General features: G+C 50.3%; 1 protein-coding gene across 1 annotated transcript in view; it reads right to left on the bottom strand.

The window, feature by feature from the left end:
* Window positions 1–20,428, bottom strand: part of ABCB6 (ATP binding cassette subfamily B member 6 (Langereis blood group)) — a 206,922-nt gene that overhangs the window by 93,536 nt on the left and 92,958 nt on the right. Inside the window, exon 18 of the mRNA XM_029605015.1 lies at window positions 16,460–16,554. Coding sequence (XP_029460875.1) covers window positions 16,460–16,554 — 95 coding nt within the window. The remainder of the gene's footprint in view (window positions 1–16,459; window positions 16,555–20,428) is intronic.

Raw genomic sequence — 20,428 nt, 5'->3', positions numbered from 1 at the left:
CTTTGTAGTTTTTTTCCTTTACAGCTCAGCCCCCGGTGCCCGCGAAAGCCGGTGGAGCCGGCCTCTTCGCTCTTTACTCCCTCACCCGCGGCCATTTTACAGCTCCTCATGGGCTGCTGAGCCATTTAGGGAAAGATGTCTGGGGCGGGTCGTGTGGCCGGGAAGGCCCCCCCGCGGCACCCTCCTCTATTTTCAGACAGCGGGCAGTGCGGGCCGACCGGGCCCCCCCCGCAGCGGCGCCTTTGTGCGCGTGGCCCCCCCCGTGGCTTTTTCTTTTCTCCTGCAGCGATCCCGATGCCGCGGCCGTCCCGCTGTGCGGCCTGCGGAGACCCGGGGTCCCAGATTTCCCGGGAGGGCATCAGTGCACGATGCCTTCCCGGGGGGGAAGGTACCTCACAGTCCCTGACTGATTTCTCTTTTTTGCCCGGGCGGTGCGGGCCGGCCACTCCGCCATTTTTGGCGGGAACGGCGGCCATTTTACATTCTGAGCGCCCTGAGGCGCAGGCCACGAGGGAGAACGGATCCCTGGAGGACTCTACCAGCGGGGGTGTTCCCCCGATTTTGGTGCAGGAACCAAGCACCCAGAGCCAGGGAGCAGGAACCACGCCGCCCCCGAAGCACACCCGAGCAGGCCGGGGTTCTCTCCAGAGTTTATCCTGCTCATGCATACCGCTTATCTGCAGGGGCTGGAAGCACCTGTGGGACCCCCCCCCCCCCCTCCTAAGATCCCTCGGATGTCGCCCTCGACGCCGGCCCCCCCCCGACCCTCCGGGAGTGGGGGCCTCCCGCCTTCCTACCCGGGTCCGATCCACGCCCGCGGCAGTGGGGGCGGTGCCAGACCCAGCGGGACATGGACTTGACCTCCCGGACGGGGGACAAGGGGACGGCACACAGGAGGGGGATGATCCGCGTACCCTACGCCTCTTCCAGAGGGAAGAGCTGGACGACCTCATCCCGCAGATCATCCAAGAATTAGATTTGGATCCGCCACCAGACCCGCCTGCCCCAGTAGCTCCCGCTGTCATCACTTCTTCAAGGAAGGGAGATCCTGTCCTGGCGGCACTCCGGCCGAGGGCTCGGGCTTTTCCCATTCATGACTCGTTTTTACAACTTCTCACCAGGGAATGGGACACCCCGGAGGCCTCCCTGAAGAGCAGCCGGGCTATGGAAAAGCTGTACCCGCTCCCCGAAGATTTTCTGGACCTCATCAAGGTCCCAAAGGTGGACTCCGCAGTGTCGGCGGTCACGAAGAGGACGACTATCCCAGTGACGGGAGGTGCGGCGTTGCGGGACACACAGGATCGTAAGTTGGAAGTTTTCCTTAAGCGGGTTTTCGAGGTCTCCGCTCTGGGTGTGCGGGCGGTGATGTGCAGTTCGCTTGCCCAGCGGGCTAGTCTCCTTTGGGTGCAACAACTCCTCACGTCTCAGAACCTGCCGTCCGATGAGGCTGCCCAGGCAGATCGGCTAGAAGCCGCAGTGGCGTATGGGGCGGACGCCTCGTACGACCTTTTTCGGGTCCTCACAAGATCCATGGTTTCGGTAGTGGCAGCACGACGACTACTGTGGCTACGCAATTGGGCGTCTGATACGTCCTCTAAGTCCAGTCTGGGCTCTCTTCCCTTCAGGGGCAAGTTCCTCTTCGGGGAGGATTTGGTCCAGATCATCAAGTCCCTGGGGGAGAACGCTGTTCATCGGCTGCTGGAGGATAGGTTTCGACCATCCAGAGCGTTTTCTTCTTCTCGGACCAGAGCCAGAGCGCAACGGCGCTACAGGGGCTACAGACAGACGGGCTCCCAGCCATCCGCCCCCAGGTCTCAGCCCTGGTTGCGCGCCTTCCGCGGGCATCGGCCCGCACGCACTACTCCCGGAACCGGGAACCCCTATACCAAGTCTTCACAATGATGCCAGTCTCGCCCACTCCCCTGTCCCCAGGATTGGGGACCGACTAACGTATTTCTAAGCGGAGTGGGCACGGATCACCTCGGACCAGTGGGTCCTGGATACCATAAAACACGGCTACGCATTGGAATTTGTCCGCCCCCCGCAGGGAAGGTTCATCTTTTCCCCCTGTGGCTCGGACCTCAAGAGAGGAGCGGTGCAGCTGACTCTGGACAGACTCCGGGAGATAGGCGCTACTACGCCCGTGCCCTTCGGAGAGGTGGGCTCGGGCCACTATTCCATCTATTTCGTCGTACCAAAGAAGGACGGTTCCTTCCGGCCTATCCTAGTCCTCAAGGAAGTCAACAAATCCCTTCGAGTCGTTCGGTTCCGCATGGAAACGCTCCGGTCAGTGATTGCACGGCGCATATTGAGTTTTGAAACGCGCGACTCTTAAGGATCTCACTCTTCAGACGGCGTTCTTGGTAGCGATTGCCTCGGCGCGGCGGGTTTCCGAGTTGCAGGCCCGGTCCTGTAGTGAACCCCTTTTTGCGTATTTCCGATTCCGGAGTTTCTTTGCGCACAGTTCCTTCCTTCCTACCGAAAGTGGTGTCGTCTTGTCGTATGATTCAATCGGTGGACCTGCCCGCTTTGGCGGCCGGGGAGTTCTCTGTTCCAGAAGCGAGAGAATTGCGGACGCTTGACGTGCGGAGGTCCCTCCTTCGATATCTGGAGGTCAGTAATCCTTTTCGGGTCACAGATCATCTGTTTGTCCTGTTCTCTGGTCCTAAGTAAGGGGCCGCAGCATCTCGCACAACGATCGCCCGGTGGCTTAAGGAGGCCATTGCTTCAGCGGTGGCTTAAGGAGGCCATTGCTTCGGCGTACTGGGTGCGGGGAAAACCGCTTCCCGTGGGCCGGAGGCGCAGGCGGCACCTTGAGCGGAGGCTTCTCCGGTATTGCCTCAAGAGATTTGCAGGGCGGCTACCTGGAAGTCGTTGTATACCTTTATCAGGCAGTTCGGGGGATGTCCGGGCTACCGATCCCGGAGGAGTTGGAGAGAGGGTACTCCGAGCGGGACTCTCTGCTTCCCACCCTCGGTAATTTAGCTCTGGTACATCCCAGGTGTCCTGGACTGATCCTGGTACGTACAGGGAAAGGAAAATTAGTTTCTTACCTGATAATTTTCGTTCCTGTAGTACCAAGGATCAGTCCAGGATCCCGCCCGCAGTGCTGCGCTGAAGTAATGGAGAGTCCGCTCTTTGTTTTGAATTCTTCTGTTCCGCTTGTTTAACTCTCTTGGTTGGAGAGTCTGTTTCCAGGAGGGGTGTTTTCCCCGTTCTATTAGCGGTTTCTAGCTAGTTTAGTTCTCTGGTTGTGTTCTACTTTGACATTACGTATGACTGAGGGGCTGTGACTGGCACAGGGGCATATATGCTCCGCCCACAAGTTTTAGTCTGTCTCCATCTACTGGTGCGGAGTCACAACCCAGGTGTCCTGGACTGATCCTTGGTACTACAGGAACGAAAATTATCAGGTAAGAAACTAATTTTCCTTTCGCACATCGCATCGGTTCACAATGAACAAAAACCTTTGGGCAGCGCCCTTACATATAACCGATAACAATACAAATAACCGGGGGAGTAGGGAATGCAAATTAATAGATCAATAAATAGTGGAGACTATAAAAATAACATACATAACTATATACAATGCATCAGCAGTCATAAAAGCACAAGTCATAAATCGTTTACTTGTAGGTTCTAGTCTGGAATTAGTCCCCTGGACCTTTGCTCATATGAGACCCTTGCAGAGGGATCCCAAGTCAGAAGAATTCCATTTACCCTTACCGCTCATGGATCCCGCCAGAGCTAGTCTCAGCTGGTGGTTGGTCCCTGATCACTTATGGCGCGGGGTGGACTTGGGGGTGCCCCAGTGGGTAACTGTAACAACTGATGCCAGCCTCTCCAGTTGGAGGGACAGTTTGCCAATTGAGGTCGGTGCAAGGTCGATGTACACGTCAGGAGGCGAAGTGGTCCATAAATCGCTTGGAAATAAGAGCAGTATACCTGGCGTTGTGCAGCTTTCTCCCTCTCGTGCGGGATCGCGCAGGGCGGATTTTGTCCAACAATGCGACGACAGTGGCATACATCAATCTTCAAAGGGGAACAAGAAGTCATCTGGTGGCCGCGGAGGCGGACAAGCTAATGGTCTGGGCAGAACGCAATCTCACCAGACTAGCGGCCACGCACATAGCTGGTGTAGACAACATTCAGGCGGATTTCCTCAATCAGCGGTTAGACCTCGGAGAGTGGGAGCTATCCGAGGAAGTGATGCAGCTCTTAACTCGTCGGTGGGGTGTGCCTCGACTGGACTTGATGGCGACTCGACGAAACGCGAAGGTGGCTCGTTTCTTCAGTCGCAGACGAGAGCTCGGGGCAGGTGGAGTGGATGCTCTGGACCTTCCTTGGCCCCACAACATTCTGCTTTACATTATTCCTCCCTGGCTGTTGGTGGGCAAAGTCTTAAGAAGAATAGAGACCCACCCAGGGTCGGTCATTCTGGTAGCCCTGGAATGGCCACGGAGGCCGTGGTTTGTGGATCTGGTCAACTTGGCAGTGGACGGCCCCTTTCGTCTCATTCATCTTCCAAATCTTCGACAAGGTCCAGTATTTTTCGATCAGGCAGCTCGCTTTTGTCTAGTGGCCTGACTTATGAAAAGAGGCAGTTGAGGAAGAAGGGTTATCCTGATGCGGTCATTTCCACACTCTTACAGGCACGAAAGACATCTACTTCGCTCACATATGTTTGAGTCTGGAAAGTTTTCGATTCCTGGTGTAGCGGGTTGGATGTGTCCCTGCGACGAGCCTCCATTGTTCATATTCTGGCTTTCTTACAAGAGGGATTGAAGAAAGGCTTGGCGTACAGTTCTCTCCGGGTTCAGGTAGCGGCCCTGGGCTGTTTAAGGGGAAAGGTTGATGGGGCGTCCCTGGCAGTCCATCCTGACGTAGCACATTTTCTGAGGGGTGCTAAGCATTTGAACCCCCCCTTCCTGAAGTCTGAATCTTGTTCTCTGGGGCTTGTGTGAACTTCCTTTTAAGCCTCTCAAACGGGCAACTCTAAAAGACCTGACGCTCAAGATGGTCTTTTTAGTGGCTATCTGTTCGGCAAGATGAATACTGGAGATTCAAGCGCTGTCCTGTAGGGAGCCTTTTCTGCAGATTTCCGATTCGGGAGTGTCTCTACGAATGGTACCTTCCTTTCTACTGAAGGTTGTGTCAGGTTTTCACTTGAATCAGTCCATGGAGTTGCCGGCTTTTCCAGATTTGGATTCTAATTCTCCTCAGGCTTGCGACTTGCAGAAATTGGATATCCGATGGCTTCTCCTTCATTATTTGGAGGTGACTAATGCTTTTCAGTTGTCGGATCATCTCATTGTCTTATGGAGCGGTCCTAAGAAAGGACATAAAGCCTCCAAAGCTACCATTGCTCGCTGGCTGAAGGAAGCTATAGCATCGGCATATATATGTCACTGACGACCAGTGCTGGATGGTCTAAAAGCTCATTCTATCAGATCTCAGGTGGCATCTTGGGCAGAAAGTCAGTTGGTCTCACCGCAAGAAATTTATAGGAGCAGCTACTTGGAAGTCTCTACACACCTTCGCTAGGCATCACCGTTTGGACGTCGACTGTTTTGGCAGCAGTGTTCTTCGAGCGGGACTCTCCAGGTCCCACCTCATGTAGGACCCAAAAAGCACGAAGGAAGGCGATCTATAATAGCCGTCAGGATGAAAGAAAAGAAATAGATGCCTGTAGTCTTAAAACAATCCTTTATTGCAGTGGAGACACAAGGGTAGCCCACAAGGCTACCCTTGTGTCTCCACTGCAATAAAGGATTGTTTTAAGACTACAGGCATCTATTTCTTTTCTTTCATCCCACCTCATGTAGGGCAGCTTGGGTACATTCCAGCGGTCTGGATTGATCCAGGTACGTACAGGGAAAGGAAAATTGGTTCTTACCTGCTAATTTTCATTCTTGTAGTACCACGGATCAGTCCAGACACCCGGGATAGTCTGGCCTGGAGAGTCCGTTCGGCATATGTATTTTGTCCTTTTCATTCTGCAGAGTATCTTATGTTCTAACAGTGAAGGTGTACATAGTTACAAAGTTTACTGTTAGGCTGCTGTTTGGTTTAGCCATTGGTTCTTAAAACTGATTATTAAATTTGGTTCATTCTGCTATGGTACTGATTATACTGAAGGATCGCAGGTGGCACACCAGTCCAAGAGGGGGTGCCTCACAAGTTTTTCTGTCTCCATCTGCTGGAAGGGAGGCATAACCCAGCAGTCTGGACTGATCCGTGGTACTACAGGAACGAAAATTAGCAGGTAAGAACCAATTTTCCTTTCCCATTCTCTCACGCACATACATACTCCCTCACAATCTCTCCTCACATACATACTCCCTCACAAAGGCTTCCTTGCTTGCTCTCTCACACACACGCACATGCACACTTCTCCCTCACATAGGCTCACAAGCTTTCTCGTCTTCTTGGGCCATGGGTGTGATGGGCTCTGCTCATGGCTGTCGAACGAACCTGCTGATCTTCAGCCATGAGCGGGATGGGCTCCACTCGCGGCTCACATGGTCTCTCTCCAAATTGTGCCAAAAACCAAACATTCTGTGCAAATTCTGCCCTGTGCAGTAATGCAGAATTCCCCCAGAAGTAAACCTACCATCTCTCACTTGTAAGCTAGGACTGGATTATTGTAACACTCCCATGCCCTGGCCACAGCTTCCCACTGGCAGCCTTTAATCTTCTATGTTAACTGTACAGATTTTACCTTTTGTTGTTCAACTGCAACTTCCAATTCCCCAGCTTCATTCCTATGGCCTCCTTTCTCCCTTCCAGGTGCTTTGCTTATTGTAGACTCACCTCTCCCTCATTTTTCCACCTACCATCCGGCTTGAAAAGTCCTTGCCCTCTCTACTCTCTGGGACCTTCCCCTCCAGAGTCCCTGGGATTCCTGGAAGTTGTAGTTATGCTATCCCTGTTTTTCTTACTCCTGCCCTGGAAGGTCCCTTGCTGAATTCAGACAAGTCCTTGCTACCCATCCTCACCCCTCGACTACGGAAAACCGGGAGATACCTCCTACTACACCACCTTTGTGATGGGGGTGTGGGTGTGGGTGGAGGAACAGATAGTTATTGTTTTGTTTGCAGTTTTATATATGCGATTGTATTTCTTGATGTATTTTTCTATTGCTACTATATTACGAGCTGCTCTGGGTCCTCTTTTTGAGTAGAGCTGCATATAAATAAAAAAACAATCTAATGCAAACCTGCTGCAACTTGTGACCTGTACTTTTCCTCAGGTGAGGTGTCAGGAAGAGCTAAGGGATAAATCTGGGAGAAACTGCCACCCCCATCCTCCTACACAAAATAGTCTAGAAGAAAGACAAAATAAGAATTCTTGCATTTGCAAATTCTTAAGTTTGCTCAGCTGCCAACTCGCGGTCGTGTAAGTTTTATGATTTTAGATGCAGGATAGTTTGTTATAAACATTACTCTGACATACATTGCTCCCTGAAGATTCAGAGTGAAATTACACGTACAGATTACCAAGCTGCTTCTTACAAACCTAAAATTTATATAATTATTTTGGCGGTAATTTTAGTTATTTATGAGTAAGCACCATCACATTCACTTGTAATTCTTGTGTGCATGGCATTGTAAAGCATTTACTCATTGTTATTCTAATGAATCACTAACCGGAACAATGTGTATACATTTTTTTATGATGGCAAAGAGTGCCTTCTAGTGTAAAACCTTACAATGGAAGAGGGTGATGGAATGTGAGAAAGAAGTGACAGGGGAGGGTGTGACAGAGAGAGAGTTTGTGTGAGAGAGAGAGAGAGAATGTGTGAGAGTCTGTATGTGAGTACACTTTAGGATGAGGAGAGATGAGTGTGTAGTGCACAGAGCACATAGAGAAACAGATATAGGGGAGATTTTCAAAGGGGTACGCGCGTACCCCCAGAAAACCCGCCCCAAGCTCCCCCTGCGCGCGCCGAGCCTATGTTGAACAGGCTCGGCGGCACGCACAAGCCCCAGGATGCGCGTAAGATCCGGGGCTTTGCTAGGGGGGCGTGTCGGGGGTGGCACAATGTTCGGGGGCGTTCTGGGTGGCGTGGTGCCAGCCTGGGGGCGTGGAACAAAAGTGGGGGGGGGGTTTAGATAGGGCTAGGGGGGTGGGTTAGTTAGGGGAAGGGAGGAGAAGGTGCGGGGGGTTGGAAGGAAAGTTCTCTCCGAGGCCGCTCTGATTTCGGAGCGGCCTTGGAGGGAACGGAGGCAGGCTGCGCGGCTCAGCGCACACTGTGCGGCTCGGCGCACACTGACCCCGGATTTTAAAAGATACGCGCGTATCTATTAAAATCCAGCGTACTCTTGTTTGCGCCGGTCGCGCGAACTAAAGTACGTTTGGGCGTACTTTTTAAAAATCTGCCCCATAGTACCTAAAGGGATAAAATGCCTGATGCAGAGACGGGGCTGTGTTTAAAGAATGCTTGATCACAAAGAGAGGAACAAAAAAAGGTTAAATGTTTAATGCAAGGCAATGTCTGTCTTGGCAGTTGCTGTGAGCTTTCTTTGTTTACAGTAATTAGAGCAGATTTCCTGCTGCTTTGAAACACTGTATGAACCACATGGTTACGTAAACAAATGCAGACATTATATTGTTTTTAAATACTTTCTAATACTGTGAAAAAAGGGGGCAGGAGAGTAAAAACATGTTTTCATATTTCTATGATCATATACATAGTTGGGAACAAGAGTAAACTGTGAATAATGATACCGGAAAAGGCAACATAGTGATGCCAGGAAATGAAACTAAAAGTTAGTTCCCTATACGTACCCGGATCAGTCCAGACTCCTGGGTTTTGCCTCCCCCTCCAGCAGATGGAGACAGAGAAGTTTTAACGGACTCCGTCCTATACCCCTGAGGTGTCACCTAGAGTCTGTAAGTATTTTTCTGTCTCCAGCAGATGGTGGAGGTGCAAAACCTTTAGTCTGGGTTTAGTGTTAGGTTTTTAGTTTTGTTGGTATTCGTTCCTTAGGGAATCTTAAAAAAAAACAAACAAAAAAAAAAAACAGAGAGACGATATCTGTTTAAGCCTCCCAGGTCCTGGTGGAACCATCCCCCCTGGTAACAGAGGCTCTGGAGCAGAGGGTTGGGAGACCTGTAACTGCCCGCGGCTGAGGGTGATACCGGGGAGCCTGGTTCACTCACCCTCTGAAGATCTGCACATAGGACAAAACAACGCTGAGGTGATTTATTTAATTTCTGAGCCAGCCTAGCTGTCTCTTTCGGCCCCCCTTCCTTCCGACGCTGTTTTCGCCGACCTTTTCAGTTCCTACGAGCTCCCGGGGCTTTGTCTTGGTCACGCTGGTTCTTTTTTCGGGCCACGATCCTAATTTAGCTCGGGGATCATGCCGCATGGTGCGGCCTGCAGGCCGGAGTTTGTACCATGTGCTTGTCGAGAGGGGAAGGCTCTTCGGGGAAGCAGATTCCGGTGAAATCGCATCGCAGCAGCTCTAGAGCATGCAGGGACCCTGGGAGGGCAGAATTGCTGCGGCAGCCTCAGGACCCTTTTCTTCTCAGCGCAGGTACTGAAGCCTTACTGCGAACATTCAGGGAGCAGGAGAAGGCCTCCCTGGGGGAGGGGAGCTCTCTGCCACCTCTTTCGCCACGTCCTGCTGCCCCTGGGGGGGGCGACTTGCAGGCAGCGCAGAACTCTTCCTCAGATGAGTCTTCTTCCTCGTTCTCCGATTTTGTTTTGTTGCTGCATAAAGCCTTCAAAGCACGAAAAGCAGCAAAGAGCCAGGATACTAAGGTATCCCGTGAGGTCCCACCGTCGCTGGGGGCTGGGACAGGAGCTTCATCACTCCACAAGCTTACCAAGTCACACAGTGGCATAGAAGCCCCCAAAGCCAAACGCCCTCTCCGGTCCTTTTCATGTCAGGTGAACAGTTCAGATATGGATGGGGTGGATGAAGGCGAGTCTGCTCCGCTAGCCCCTGGTGAGGGACCGGATGCAGATCAGGATCACCAGCTCCAGCCGGCCAAGCCAGTAGACATGCCTTTAGTGGAGGGCGATGATCCCAAAGTGGTCTGCCTGTTCAGAAGGTATGAGCTCGGTTCACTTATCCCGGCTGGCCATTCTGGAGGAGCTGGGTGTTGAAGTTACTCCAGAGGACTCACGGTTTGGGGCTATGGATCCGGTGATGGTGCGCCTCAGGGGTCCTGCTCGATCTTTTCCGTTTCATTTTAAGGAGTGGGACACTCCGGGCCTTGGTTTAAAGGTAAGCTGGGCTATGGACAAGTTATACCCGCTTCCAGAGGAAGCGCTGGACCTCCTTAAGGTCCCTAAGGTGGACGCCGTGGCATCAGCAGTGACCAAGAAAACCACCATCCCCGGTAACAGGAGCCACTGCCCTGAAGGATTTGCAGGATCGCAAACTGGAGTTGCAGCTTAAAAAGATTGAGGTTTCGGCCCTAGGAGTCCAGGCAGCTATGTGCAGCAGTTTCGCGCTGCGAGCCAGTCTCCACTGGGTTTGGGATTTGCAAGCCATAGTATCCCTTTCTGCGAGTGAGGTGGTGCAAGCAGGGCGGCTGGAGGCGGTGGTAGCTTACAGTGCTGACTCACTTTATGATCTGTTGCGGACTTCTGGCAGGACTATGGTCTCGGCCGTGTCAGCCCGCAGGCTCCTCTGGCTTAGACACTGGGCTGCTGATGTTTCCTCTAAGGCTCAACTGAGTTCCTTACCCTACAAGGATAAGCTGCATGTCGGGCAATAATTGGAGGACATGATAAAATCTCTGGGGGAGAATAGAGTCCATAGGTTGCCGGAGGATAGACCCAGGACGAGAGGATCCTTTCCTCAATGGGCGAGATTTCAGGGAAATCGCCAGTTTTGCTCTTCACATTCTGCCGATTCGTCCTTTCGACAGGGTCCCGGCCACCAATCTTCTTGGAATCAGTCCTTTCAAGGGCGCCAGCCTGCCAGAGATGGAGCCCCACAATCTCATGGGGGTCCCAAGTCAGCGCAATGAAGCGAGGCCGGTTCACTCTTCCGTCCCAAGAATAGGGGGGAGATTATCCCTTTGTCTAAAAGAGTGGACCAACTTAACCTCAGATCAGTGGGTCCTCAGTGTAGTACAACACGGTTACGCGTTAGATTTTGCTCGCCGATCCACAAGCGGTACATGGTTTCCCCATACGGGTACCACCAAAAATGCGGGCGGTACAGGACACTGCGGCGGGTACAGGACCTAGTTCTGGTACCCGCAGGGGAGCGAGGGCGAGGGCGCTACTCCATCTACTTTGTGGTGCTCAAGAAGGAGGGCACCTTCCGTCCCATCCTAGACTTAAAGAGAGTCAATCGGACTCTAAAGGTGCTTCGTTTTCAGATGGAAACTCTTCGCTCGGTGATAGCGTCTGTACACAAAGGGGAATTCCTAGCATCTCTAGATATGAAAGAAGCTTACTTGCACATTCCTATATGCCCAGATCATCAGAAATATCTGCAGTTTGTGATCCTGGGGCATCATTTTCAATTTTGCACGCTACCGTTTGGTTTGGCGACGGCGCCCAGAATCTTCACCAAGGTGATGGTGGTTGTGACAGCAGCCCTGCGAAAGGAGGGGATTTTGGTACACCCTTACCTGGACGATTGGCTTATTCGAGCGAAGTCTGAACACCTTTGCAGGGCAGCGGTGCAGAGGGTGCTACAGATGTTGAGCTTGTTAGGTTGGGTGGTCAAGCCCGACAAGAGTCACCTGGTTCCCTCCCAGTCCTTAGAGTTTTTGTGTGCTCGATTCGACACAATCTTGGGAAAGGTTTTCCTTACCGAGGAAAGATTGTCCAAGCTTCTCACTCAGGTGGAGTCCTTGCAATCCATGCCTCATCCCAGGGGATTATTTGCAGGTCCTTTGCTCGATGGCTTCCACTCTGGAACTGGTGCCCTGGGCCTTTGCGCATATGCGTCCTCTTCAGTCAGCCTTGCTCTCCCGGTGGAATTCGCTCTCTGAACAGTTTCATCTTCTCCTCCCACTGATGGATTCGGCACAGTCCAGTCTTCTTTGGTGGCTGTGTCCAGACAATTTACGACGGGGTGTGGATTTGGGAATTCCCTCCTGGATAGTGGTAACCACCGATGCCAGCCTCTCCAGGTGGGGAGCGGTTTGTCAAGGAACGGCAGTGCAAGGTCAGTGGATGAGGTCGGAGTCTTGGTCGAATAATCGGTTGGAGACCAGGGTGGTTCGGTTGGCGCTACAGGCCCTCCTTCCCTTAGTAGAGGGGAGATCAGTGCGGATTCTCTCTGACAATGCGATGACGATGGCTTACATCAATTGTCAGGGCGGAACTCGAAGTTGTCCGGTGGTGACGGAGGCTCAACTTTTAATCAGCTGGGCGGAACAGCACCTGTACAGGATAGCAGCCTCTCACATTGCTGGAGTGGACAATGTGCAGGCCGATTTTCTCAGCCGCCACCAGTTGGATCTGGGAGAGTGGGAACTCTCCAACGAGGCTTTCAGTATCCTGTGCAACCGATGGTCTAGGCCTGCAAGGGACCTGATGGCGACATATTGCAATGCCAAATCTCCTCGATTTTTCAGTTGAAGAGAGCCAGGAGCGGAAGGTGTAGACGCTCTGGTGCTTCCCTGGACATAAGAACATAAGAAATTGCCATGCTGGGTCAGACCAAGGGTCCATCAAGCCCAGCATCCTGTTTCCAACAGAGGCCAAAAACCAGGCCACAAGAACCTGGCAATTACCCAAACACTAAGAAGAACCCATGCTACTGATGCAATTAATAGCAGTGGCTATTCCCTAAGTATAATTGATTAATAGCTATTAATGGACTTCTCCTCCAAGAACTTATCCAAACCTTTTTTTAACCCAGCTACACTAACTGCACTAACTACCTTCTCTGGCAACAAATTCCAGAGCTTTATTGTGCGTTGAGTGAAAAAGAATTTTCTCCGATTAGTCTTAAATGTGTTACTTGCTAACTTCATGGAATGCCCCCTAGTCCTTCTATTATTCGAAAGTGTAAATAACCGAGTCACATCTACTCGTTCAAGACCTCTCATGATCTTAAAGACCTCTATCATATCCCCCCTCAGCCGTCTCTTCTCCAAGCTGAACAGCCCTAACCTCTTCAGCCTTTCCTCATAGGGGAGCTGTTCCATCCCCTTTATCATTTTGGTTGCCCTTCTCTGTACCTTCTCCATCGCAACTATATCTTTTTTGAGATGCGGCGACCAGAATTGTACACAGTATTCAAGGTGCGGTCTCACCATGGAGCGATACAGAGGCATTATGACATTTTCCATTTTATTCACCATTCCCTTCCTAATAATTCCTAACATTCTATTTGCTTTTTTGACTGCTGCAGCACACTGAGCCGACAATTTTAAAGTATTATCCACTATGATGCCTAGATCTTTTTCCTGGGTGGTAGCTCCTAACATGGAACCTAACATCATGTAACTACAGCAAGGGTTATTTTTCCCTATGTGCATCACCTTGCACTTGTCCACATTAAATTTCATCTGCCATTTGGATGCCCAATCTTCCAGTCTTGCAAGGTCCTCCTGTAATGTATCACAGTCTGCCTGTGATTTAACTACTCTGAATAATTTTGTATCATCCGCAAATTTGATAACCTCACTCGTCGTATTCCTTTCCAGATCATTTATATATATATATTGAAAAGCACCGGTCCCAATACAGATCCCTGAGGTACTCCACTGTTTACCCTTTTCCACTGAGAATATTGACCATTTAATCCTACTCTCTGTTTCCTGTCTTTTAACCAGTTTGTAATCCACGAAAGGACATCGCCTCCCATCCCATGACTTTTTAGTTTTCGTAGAAGCCTCTCATGAGGGACTTTGTCAAACGCCTTCTGAAAATCCAAATACACTACATCTACCGGTTCACCTTTATCCACATGTTTATTAACCCCTTCAAAAAAATGAAGCAGATTTGTTAGGCAAGACTTCCCTTGGGTAAATCCATGTTGACTGTGTCCCATTAAATCATGTCTTTCTATATGCTCTACAATTTTGATCTTGAGAATAGTTTCCACTATTTTTCCCGGCACTGAAGTCAGGCTCACTGGTCTATAATTACCCGGATCACCCCTGGAGCCTTTTTTAAATATTGGGGTTACATTGGCCACCCTCCAGTCTTCAGGTACAATGGATGATTTTAATGATAGGTTACAAATTTTAACTAATAGATCAGAAATTTAATTTTTGAGTTCCTTCAGAACCCTAGGATGCATACCATCCGGTCCAGGTGATTTGCTACTCTTTAGTTTGTCAATCTGGCCTACTACATCTTCCACGTTCACAGTGATTTCGTTCAGTTCGTCTGAGTCATCACCCCTGAAAACCATCTCCGGAACTGGTATCTCCCCAACATCCTCATTAGTAAACACGGAGGCAAAGAATTCATTTAGTCTTTCTGCAATGGCCTTATCTTCCCTAAGAGCCCCTTTAACCCCTCTGTCATCTAATGGTCCAACCGACTCCCTCACAGGTTTCTTGCTTTGGATATATTTAAAAAAGTTTTTATTATGAGTTTTTGCCTCTATGGCCAACTTCATTTCAAATTCTCTCTTCGCCTGTCTTATCAATGTTTTACACTTACCTTGACAATGCTTATGTTTTATCCTATTTTCTTCAGATGGATCCTTCTTCCAATTTTTGAAGGATGTTTTTTTGGCTAAAATAGCCTCTTTCACCTCACCTTTTAACCATGACGGTAATCGTTTTGCCTTCCTTCCACCTTTCTTAATGCGCGGAATACATATGGACTGCGCCTCTAGGATTGTATTTTTAAACAATGTCCAAGCCTGTTGAACACTTTTAACCTTTGCAGCTGCACCTTTCAGTTTTTTTCTAACTATTTTCCTCATTTTATCAAAGTTTCCCTTTTTAAAATTTAGTGTTAGAGCTGCAGATTTACTTATTGTCCCCCTTCCAGTTAGTAGTTTAAATTTGATCATGTTATGATCACTGTTGCCAAGTGGCCCCATCACCGTTACTTCTTTCACCAAATCTTGCGTTCCACTAAGACATTCTGTTGTATGTCTTTCCGCCATGGCTGTTGGTCAGCAAGGTTCTACGCTGCATCGAGGCTCATTCGGGCAAGATGATACTCGTCACGCCAGAGTAGCCGAGGCGCCCGTGGTTTGCAGACCTCAATCTAGCGATAGACGGTCCACTGAGATTTCATCCATCCCAGAGTCTGCTGCGACAAGGTCCCGTTTATTTCACAGAGGTAGATCGCTTTTGTCTAGTGGCATGGCTTTTGAAAGGCAGAGCTTGAGAAATAAGGGTTATTCAGAGGAGGTCATTACTACGCTTTTGCAGTCCTGGAAAACATCTCCCTCCATAGCCTACGTCAGAGTTTGGGGTATTTTCGAGGACTGGTGCCTGAACCACTCGGTGGAGCCGTCCAGGGCTACTATTCCAGATGTGCTGGCCTTTCTGCAGGCAGGTCTAGTAAAAGGTCTAGCCTTCAATTCCCTACGAGTTCAGGTGGCAGTCCTTGGTAGTTTTCAGGGAAAGGTACAGGGACTGGTTCTAGCGTCTCATCTGGATGTGGTTCTTTTTCTGCGTGGCGTTAAACATCTTCGTCCTCCGATTTGGAACCCCTGTCCTTCATGGAAGCTCAACCTGGTTCTCGATGCCCTTTGCAATGTGCCTTTCGAGTCGCTGAAGTGGACGACCTTCAAAGATCTGACATTGAAGTTCGTTTTCCTCATGGCTATCGTATTGGTGCAGCGTGTTTCAGAGCTACAGGCCTTATCTTGTCAGGAGCCCTTCTTAAGGATTTCTAACAAAGGAGTTTCTTTACCAACGGTTCCCTCCTTTCTTCCGAAAGTAGTATCCTCTTTTCATTTGAATCAGACAGTGGAGTTCCCCATCCTTGACGGGCCTAGATCTTTCTACTTCCGAGTCTAGGGAGTTAAGACAGTTGGACTTCAGACGTGTGCTGATACATTAGTTGGAGGTCACGAACGGTTTCAGTCTTTCGGACCATCTGTTTGCCCTATGGAGAGGTCCCAGGAAGGGTCAAAAAGCTTCAAGGGCCACCACTGCACGCTGGCCAAAGGAAACTATTGCATCGGCTTATCTAGTTCAGGGCCGTCTGATTCCGGTCAGTCTCCGGGCTCTGAGTATTATTGTTATTTATATAGGAATACAACTGACAGGAAACATGGAGAGGGGACATATGAATGTGTGATCGGTTCTCATAAGCCAACACATTAATGACTAAGTGCTCACACTGAAATCCCCAGCATAGATGAGAATAGGTCAAAACCCAAAAGATCTTCAAACGTGTGTGCAACACAATGAGAGAGAAGACTGGAAGTGGGGGAAGGGCTAGAGGTGATAGCATTCACGTTGCCAGCCCCAGTAGCTCAAATGGCTTGCAGGTTCTCAACCATAGCTAGAAGGGTAGTAAATCCTGATCTGTGTTTGAATGCTCATTATACCCTACCTGTGAGCCACCACAATACTTGTGCGGTTGGTACAGACTTTTGCCAGTGATGCCTGGATGTTTCTCTCTGTCTCAGTGTCCAGTGCAGAGGTCGCCTGTTGGGAAAGAGCAGGGAATATGAGTGAATGAAGCACACTGAATCCCACTTCTCCCCATGATTCCTGAGCACTAACCAGATAATGCTGGGGGGTGTATATGCCCCCTCATACAACTCTTACCCTGCTGTATTGTATCGAAAAGTGTTGCAAAATTGGGTTCTTACCTGCTAATTTTCGTTCCTGTAGTACCAAGGATCAGTCCAGACTGCTGGGTTGTATTCTCCCATCCAGCAGATGGAGTCAGAGAAAGCAATGAAAGGCACCCCCCTCTTACCCTGGTGTGCCACCTGCGATCCTTCAGTATAGTCCATACCATAGAAGAATGAAACATATCATAACCTCAACATAAGAACCAATGGCTATATCAAACCACCTAATGAAAGAAACTGCCTAACTTCTGGAACTTATGTACATGGAGGGAGTACTTCCATATGCAACGTGAATGCTGCCCACTTGAGAATATTCTGCAGAATAAAAAAATGATAGTGAATGGACTCTCCTGATTCCATGGGCGGGCGTCTGGACTGATCCTTGGTACTACAGGAACGAAAATTAGCAGGTAAGAGCCCAATTTTCCTTTCTCTGTACGTACCAGGATCAGTCCAGATTGCTGGGATGTACCCAAGCTGCCTTAAATGGGGTGGGACCTGGAAAGTCCCGCTCGAAGCACACTGCTGCCAAAACAATCATCATCCGGGGCTCGGACATCCAAACAGTAATGCTTAGCAAAAGTGTGTAAAGATTTTCAAGTAGCTGCTCTGCAAATTTCCTGCAGCGAAACAAACTGACACTCTGCCCAAGACATTGCCTGAGATCGAATTGAATGAGCTTTTAAACCTTCCGGTACTGTGCGCCCAAGACATATATATGTTGAAGTTATAGCTTCCTTCAACCATCGGGTAATAGTGGCTTTAGTTGCCTTATGTCCTTTCTTAGGACCACTCTCATAAGATGAACAGATGATCAGACAGATGAAAATCATTGGTTACCTCCAGATAGCGAAGCAGAATCCGCCGCACATCTAATCTTCGCAAGTCGCGAGCCTGAGGCGAATTCCGATCCAAATCCGTGAAGGCAGGAAACTCCACGATCTGATTCAAATGAAACTCCGACACGACCTTCGGTAGAAAGGAGGGCACCGTCCTAAGGGATACCCCTGAATCTGAAATCCGGAGAAAAGGTTCCCTACATGACAACGCTTGAGCTCAGAGATGCGCTGTGCCGAAGTGATAGCCACCAGGAAAATTGTCTTAAGTGTCAAATCTTTCAAGGTGGCCTGTTTCAAAGGATCAAACAGAAGACCGCACAAGCCATGGAGAACCAGATTCAAACTCCAAGAAGGACACACTGGACGAACCGGAGGATTCAATGTTTAGCACTTCTCAGGAAACGCATTACATCCAGATGAGCTGCCAGGGATGTCCCGTCAATCTTCCCCCGCAAACATCCCAAGGCCACTACTTGAACCCTAAGAGAAGGGGACGCCAAGCCTTTCTTCAGACCCTCCTGCAAGAACCCCAGAATATGGACAATTGAGGTGTGCCGCAGGGACACATTCAACCTGCTACACCAGGAATCGAAAACCTTCCAGACCCGAACATAGGTAAGCGAGGTAGATGTTTTTCACGCCTAGAGGAAGGTGGAAAAAACGGAATCCATATATCCTTTCTTCTTCAACTGCTGCCTCTCATAAACCAAGCCGCTAGATGCGATCCACTTGATCGAAAAATACTGGACCTTGTCTAAGAAGATTTGGTAGATGACCGAGCCGAAGAGGACCATCCATCGCTAAGTTGAATAGATCTGCAAACCACGGCCGCCATGGCCACTCCGGAGCCACGAGAACGACTCAGCCTGTGTGAGCCTCTATCCTTCGCAAGACCTTGCCCACCAATGGCCAGGGAGGAAAGACGTACAGCAGAATGTCGCAAGGCCATGGCAGGACCAAAGCGTCGACACCTTTCACCCCGTGTTCCATCCTGCGACTGAAGAACCGAGCCGCATTCGCATTTCTTTGAGTCGCCATCAAGTCCAGGCGAGGAACACCCTACCGACGAGTCACGAGATGCATCACCTCCTCAGAAAGTTCCCACTCTCCGGGATCGAGATGCTGGCAACTGAGAAAATCCACCTGAATGTTGTCAACTCCAGCTATGTGGGAAGCTGCCAGCCGGACCAGATGGTGCTCCACTTAGAGCATTAGCCGATCAGCTTCCAATGCGACTGGATGACTTCTGGTTCCCTCCTGACGATTGACGTAAGCCACTGTTGTCGCACTGTCGGACTGTCGGACAATACTCACACTGATCAATGGCTCACCAGGGGAAGGAAACTGCACAACGCCAGACGTACTGCCCTGGTTTCCAAACGATTTATGGACCATTTTGCCTGCTGCCCTGTCTAATGGCCCTGTGCTGCCCTCAATTGGCAAACCGCACCCCAGCCAGAAAAGGCTGGCGTCTGTTGTCACGACCACGCACTGGGGCTCCTCCAGGTCCATTCCGCGCTGCACGTGGGCCGGAATAAACCAACAGAGACTGGACCTGGTAGGCTCCAAGAGCGGCAATTGCATTTGGAACTCTTCCGATTTCGGGTCCCAACGCAAAAGTAACGCCTTCTGCAAGGGTCTCATATGCGCAAAAGCCCAAGGGACTGATTCTAGAGTAGACGCCATAGAACTAAGCCCCTGTAAGTAATCCCAAATCCGGGGTAGCGACAGAGACAACAGCCGCTGGATCTGCGCCGCTAACTTGTCGATTCGCTCCTGAGTGAGAAAGACCTTGCTGACCGATGTGTCGAACCGAGCACCCAAGAAGTTCAGCACCTGGGACAGGACTAATTGGCTCCTGGAAAAATTGACAACCCAACCAAGGCATTGGAGCCGGGCCACTACTGATTGAACCGCTGCCCTGCAAAGCTCCTCTGACTTTGTACAGATGAGCCAATCGTCCAGATAGGGATGAACCAAAATCCCCTCCTGCCTGAGGTCCGCAGCTACTACCACCATTTCTTTGGTGAAGACGCGGGGAGCTGTCGCCAATCCGAACGGAAGTGCCTGAAACTGATAATGCTCGCCCAGGATCATGAACCAGAGAAACCGCCGATACTGTTTGCGGATCCCTATGTGAAGATACGTTTCCGTCAGGTCTAAAGAAGCCAAATATTTGCCGGAGTGGACGGTCGCAATGACTGAGCAGAGAGTTTCCATGTGAAATTATGTACCTGAAGCGCTTTGTTCATCTTCTTCAGATCCAAGATTGGGCGGAAGGAGCCTTCCTTCTTGGGAACCATGAAATATATGTAGTATCTGCCAGTCCTGCATTCCTCCAGTGGGACAGGGACAATGGCTCCCAGCGCTTTCAACTGGCCCAGGATTTGAAACATCGCTGTCCGCTTCGCGCGGGCCCCGCAGGGTGACATCAAGAACAGGACCTGCAACGGGCGTGCAAAATCCAAAGTGTAGCCGTGTTCTATGATGCTTAGAACCCACTGGTCCGATGTAATCTTGACCCACTCCTCGAAGAATAGAGACAGATGGCCGGCTATCACCGGAATAGAAGAGTGGGCCAGGACACCTTCATTGGGAGGACTTGCCCCCGGAAGATCCCTAAGGACCCCCATCGTGGAGGGGCCTGCGGCCACGAAAGGAATGGGACCAAGCCTGAGACCTCATCGACGGTTGACGTGGAGTGAAAGCCGGAGCCCTGAGCTGCCGAAACTTACGCTGTCCCTGGAACCGAGGGCATGCCGACCCAAAGGACCTGGAGGGTCTAGACTTGTCCTCCGGTAACTTGTACACCTTATTGTTCCCAAGGGATTTGATAAGGGCTTCCAGATCATCCCCGAAGAAGAATGTCCCTTTAAAGGGAAG

Source organism: Rhinatrema bivittatum, chromosome 6, assembly GCF_901001135.1.
Source record: "Rhinatrema bivittatum chromosome 6, aRhiBiv1.1, whole genome shotgun sequence".
NCBI lineage: Eukaryota > Metazoa > Chordata > Amphibia > Gymnophiona > Rhinatrematidae > Rhinatrema > Rhinatrema bivittatum.
The sequence above is the reverse complement of the archived record's forward strand: the minus strand, read 5'-3'. Positions and strand labels throughout refer to the sequence as shown.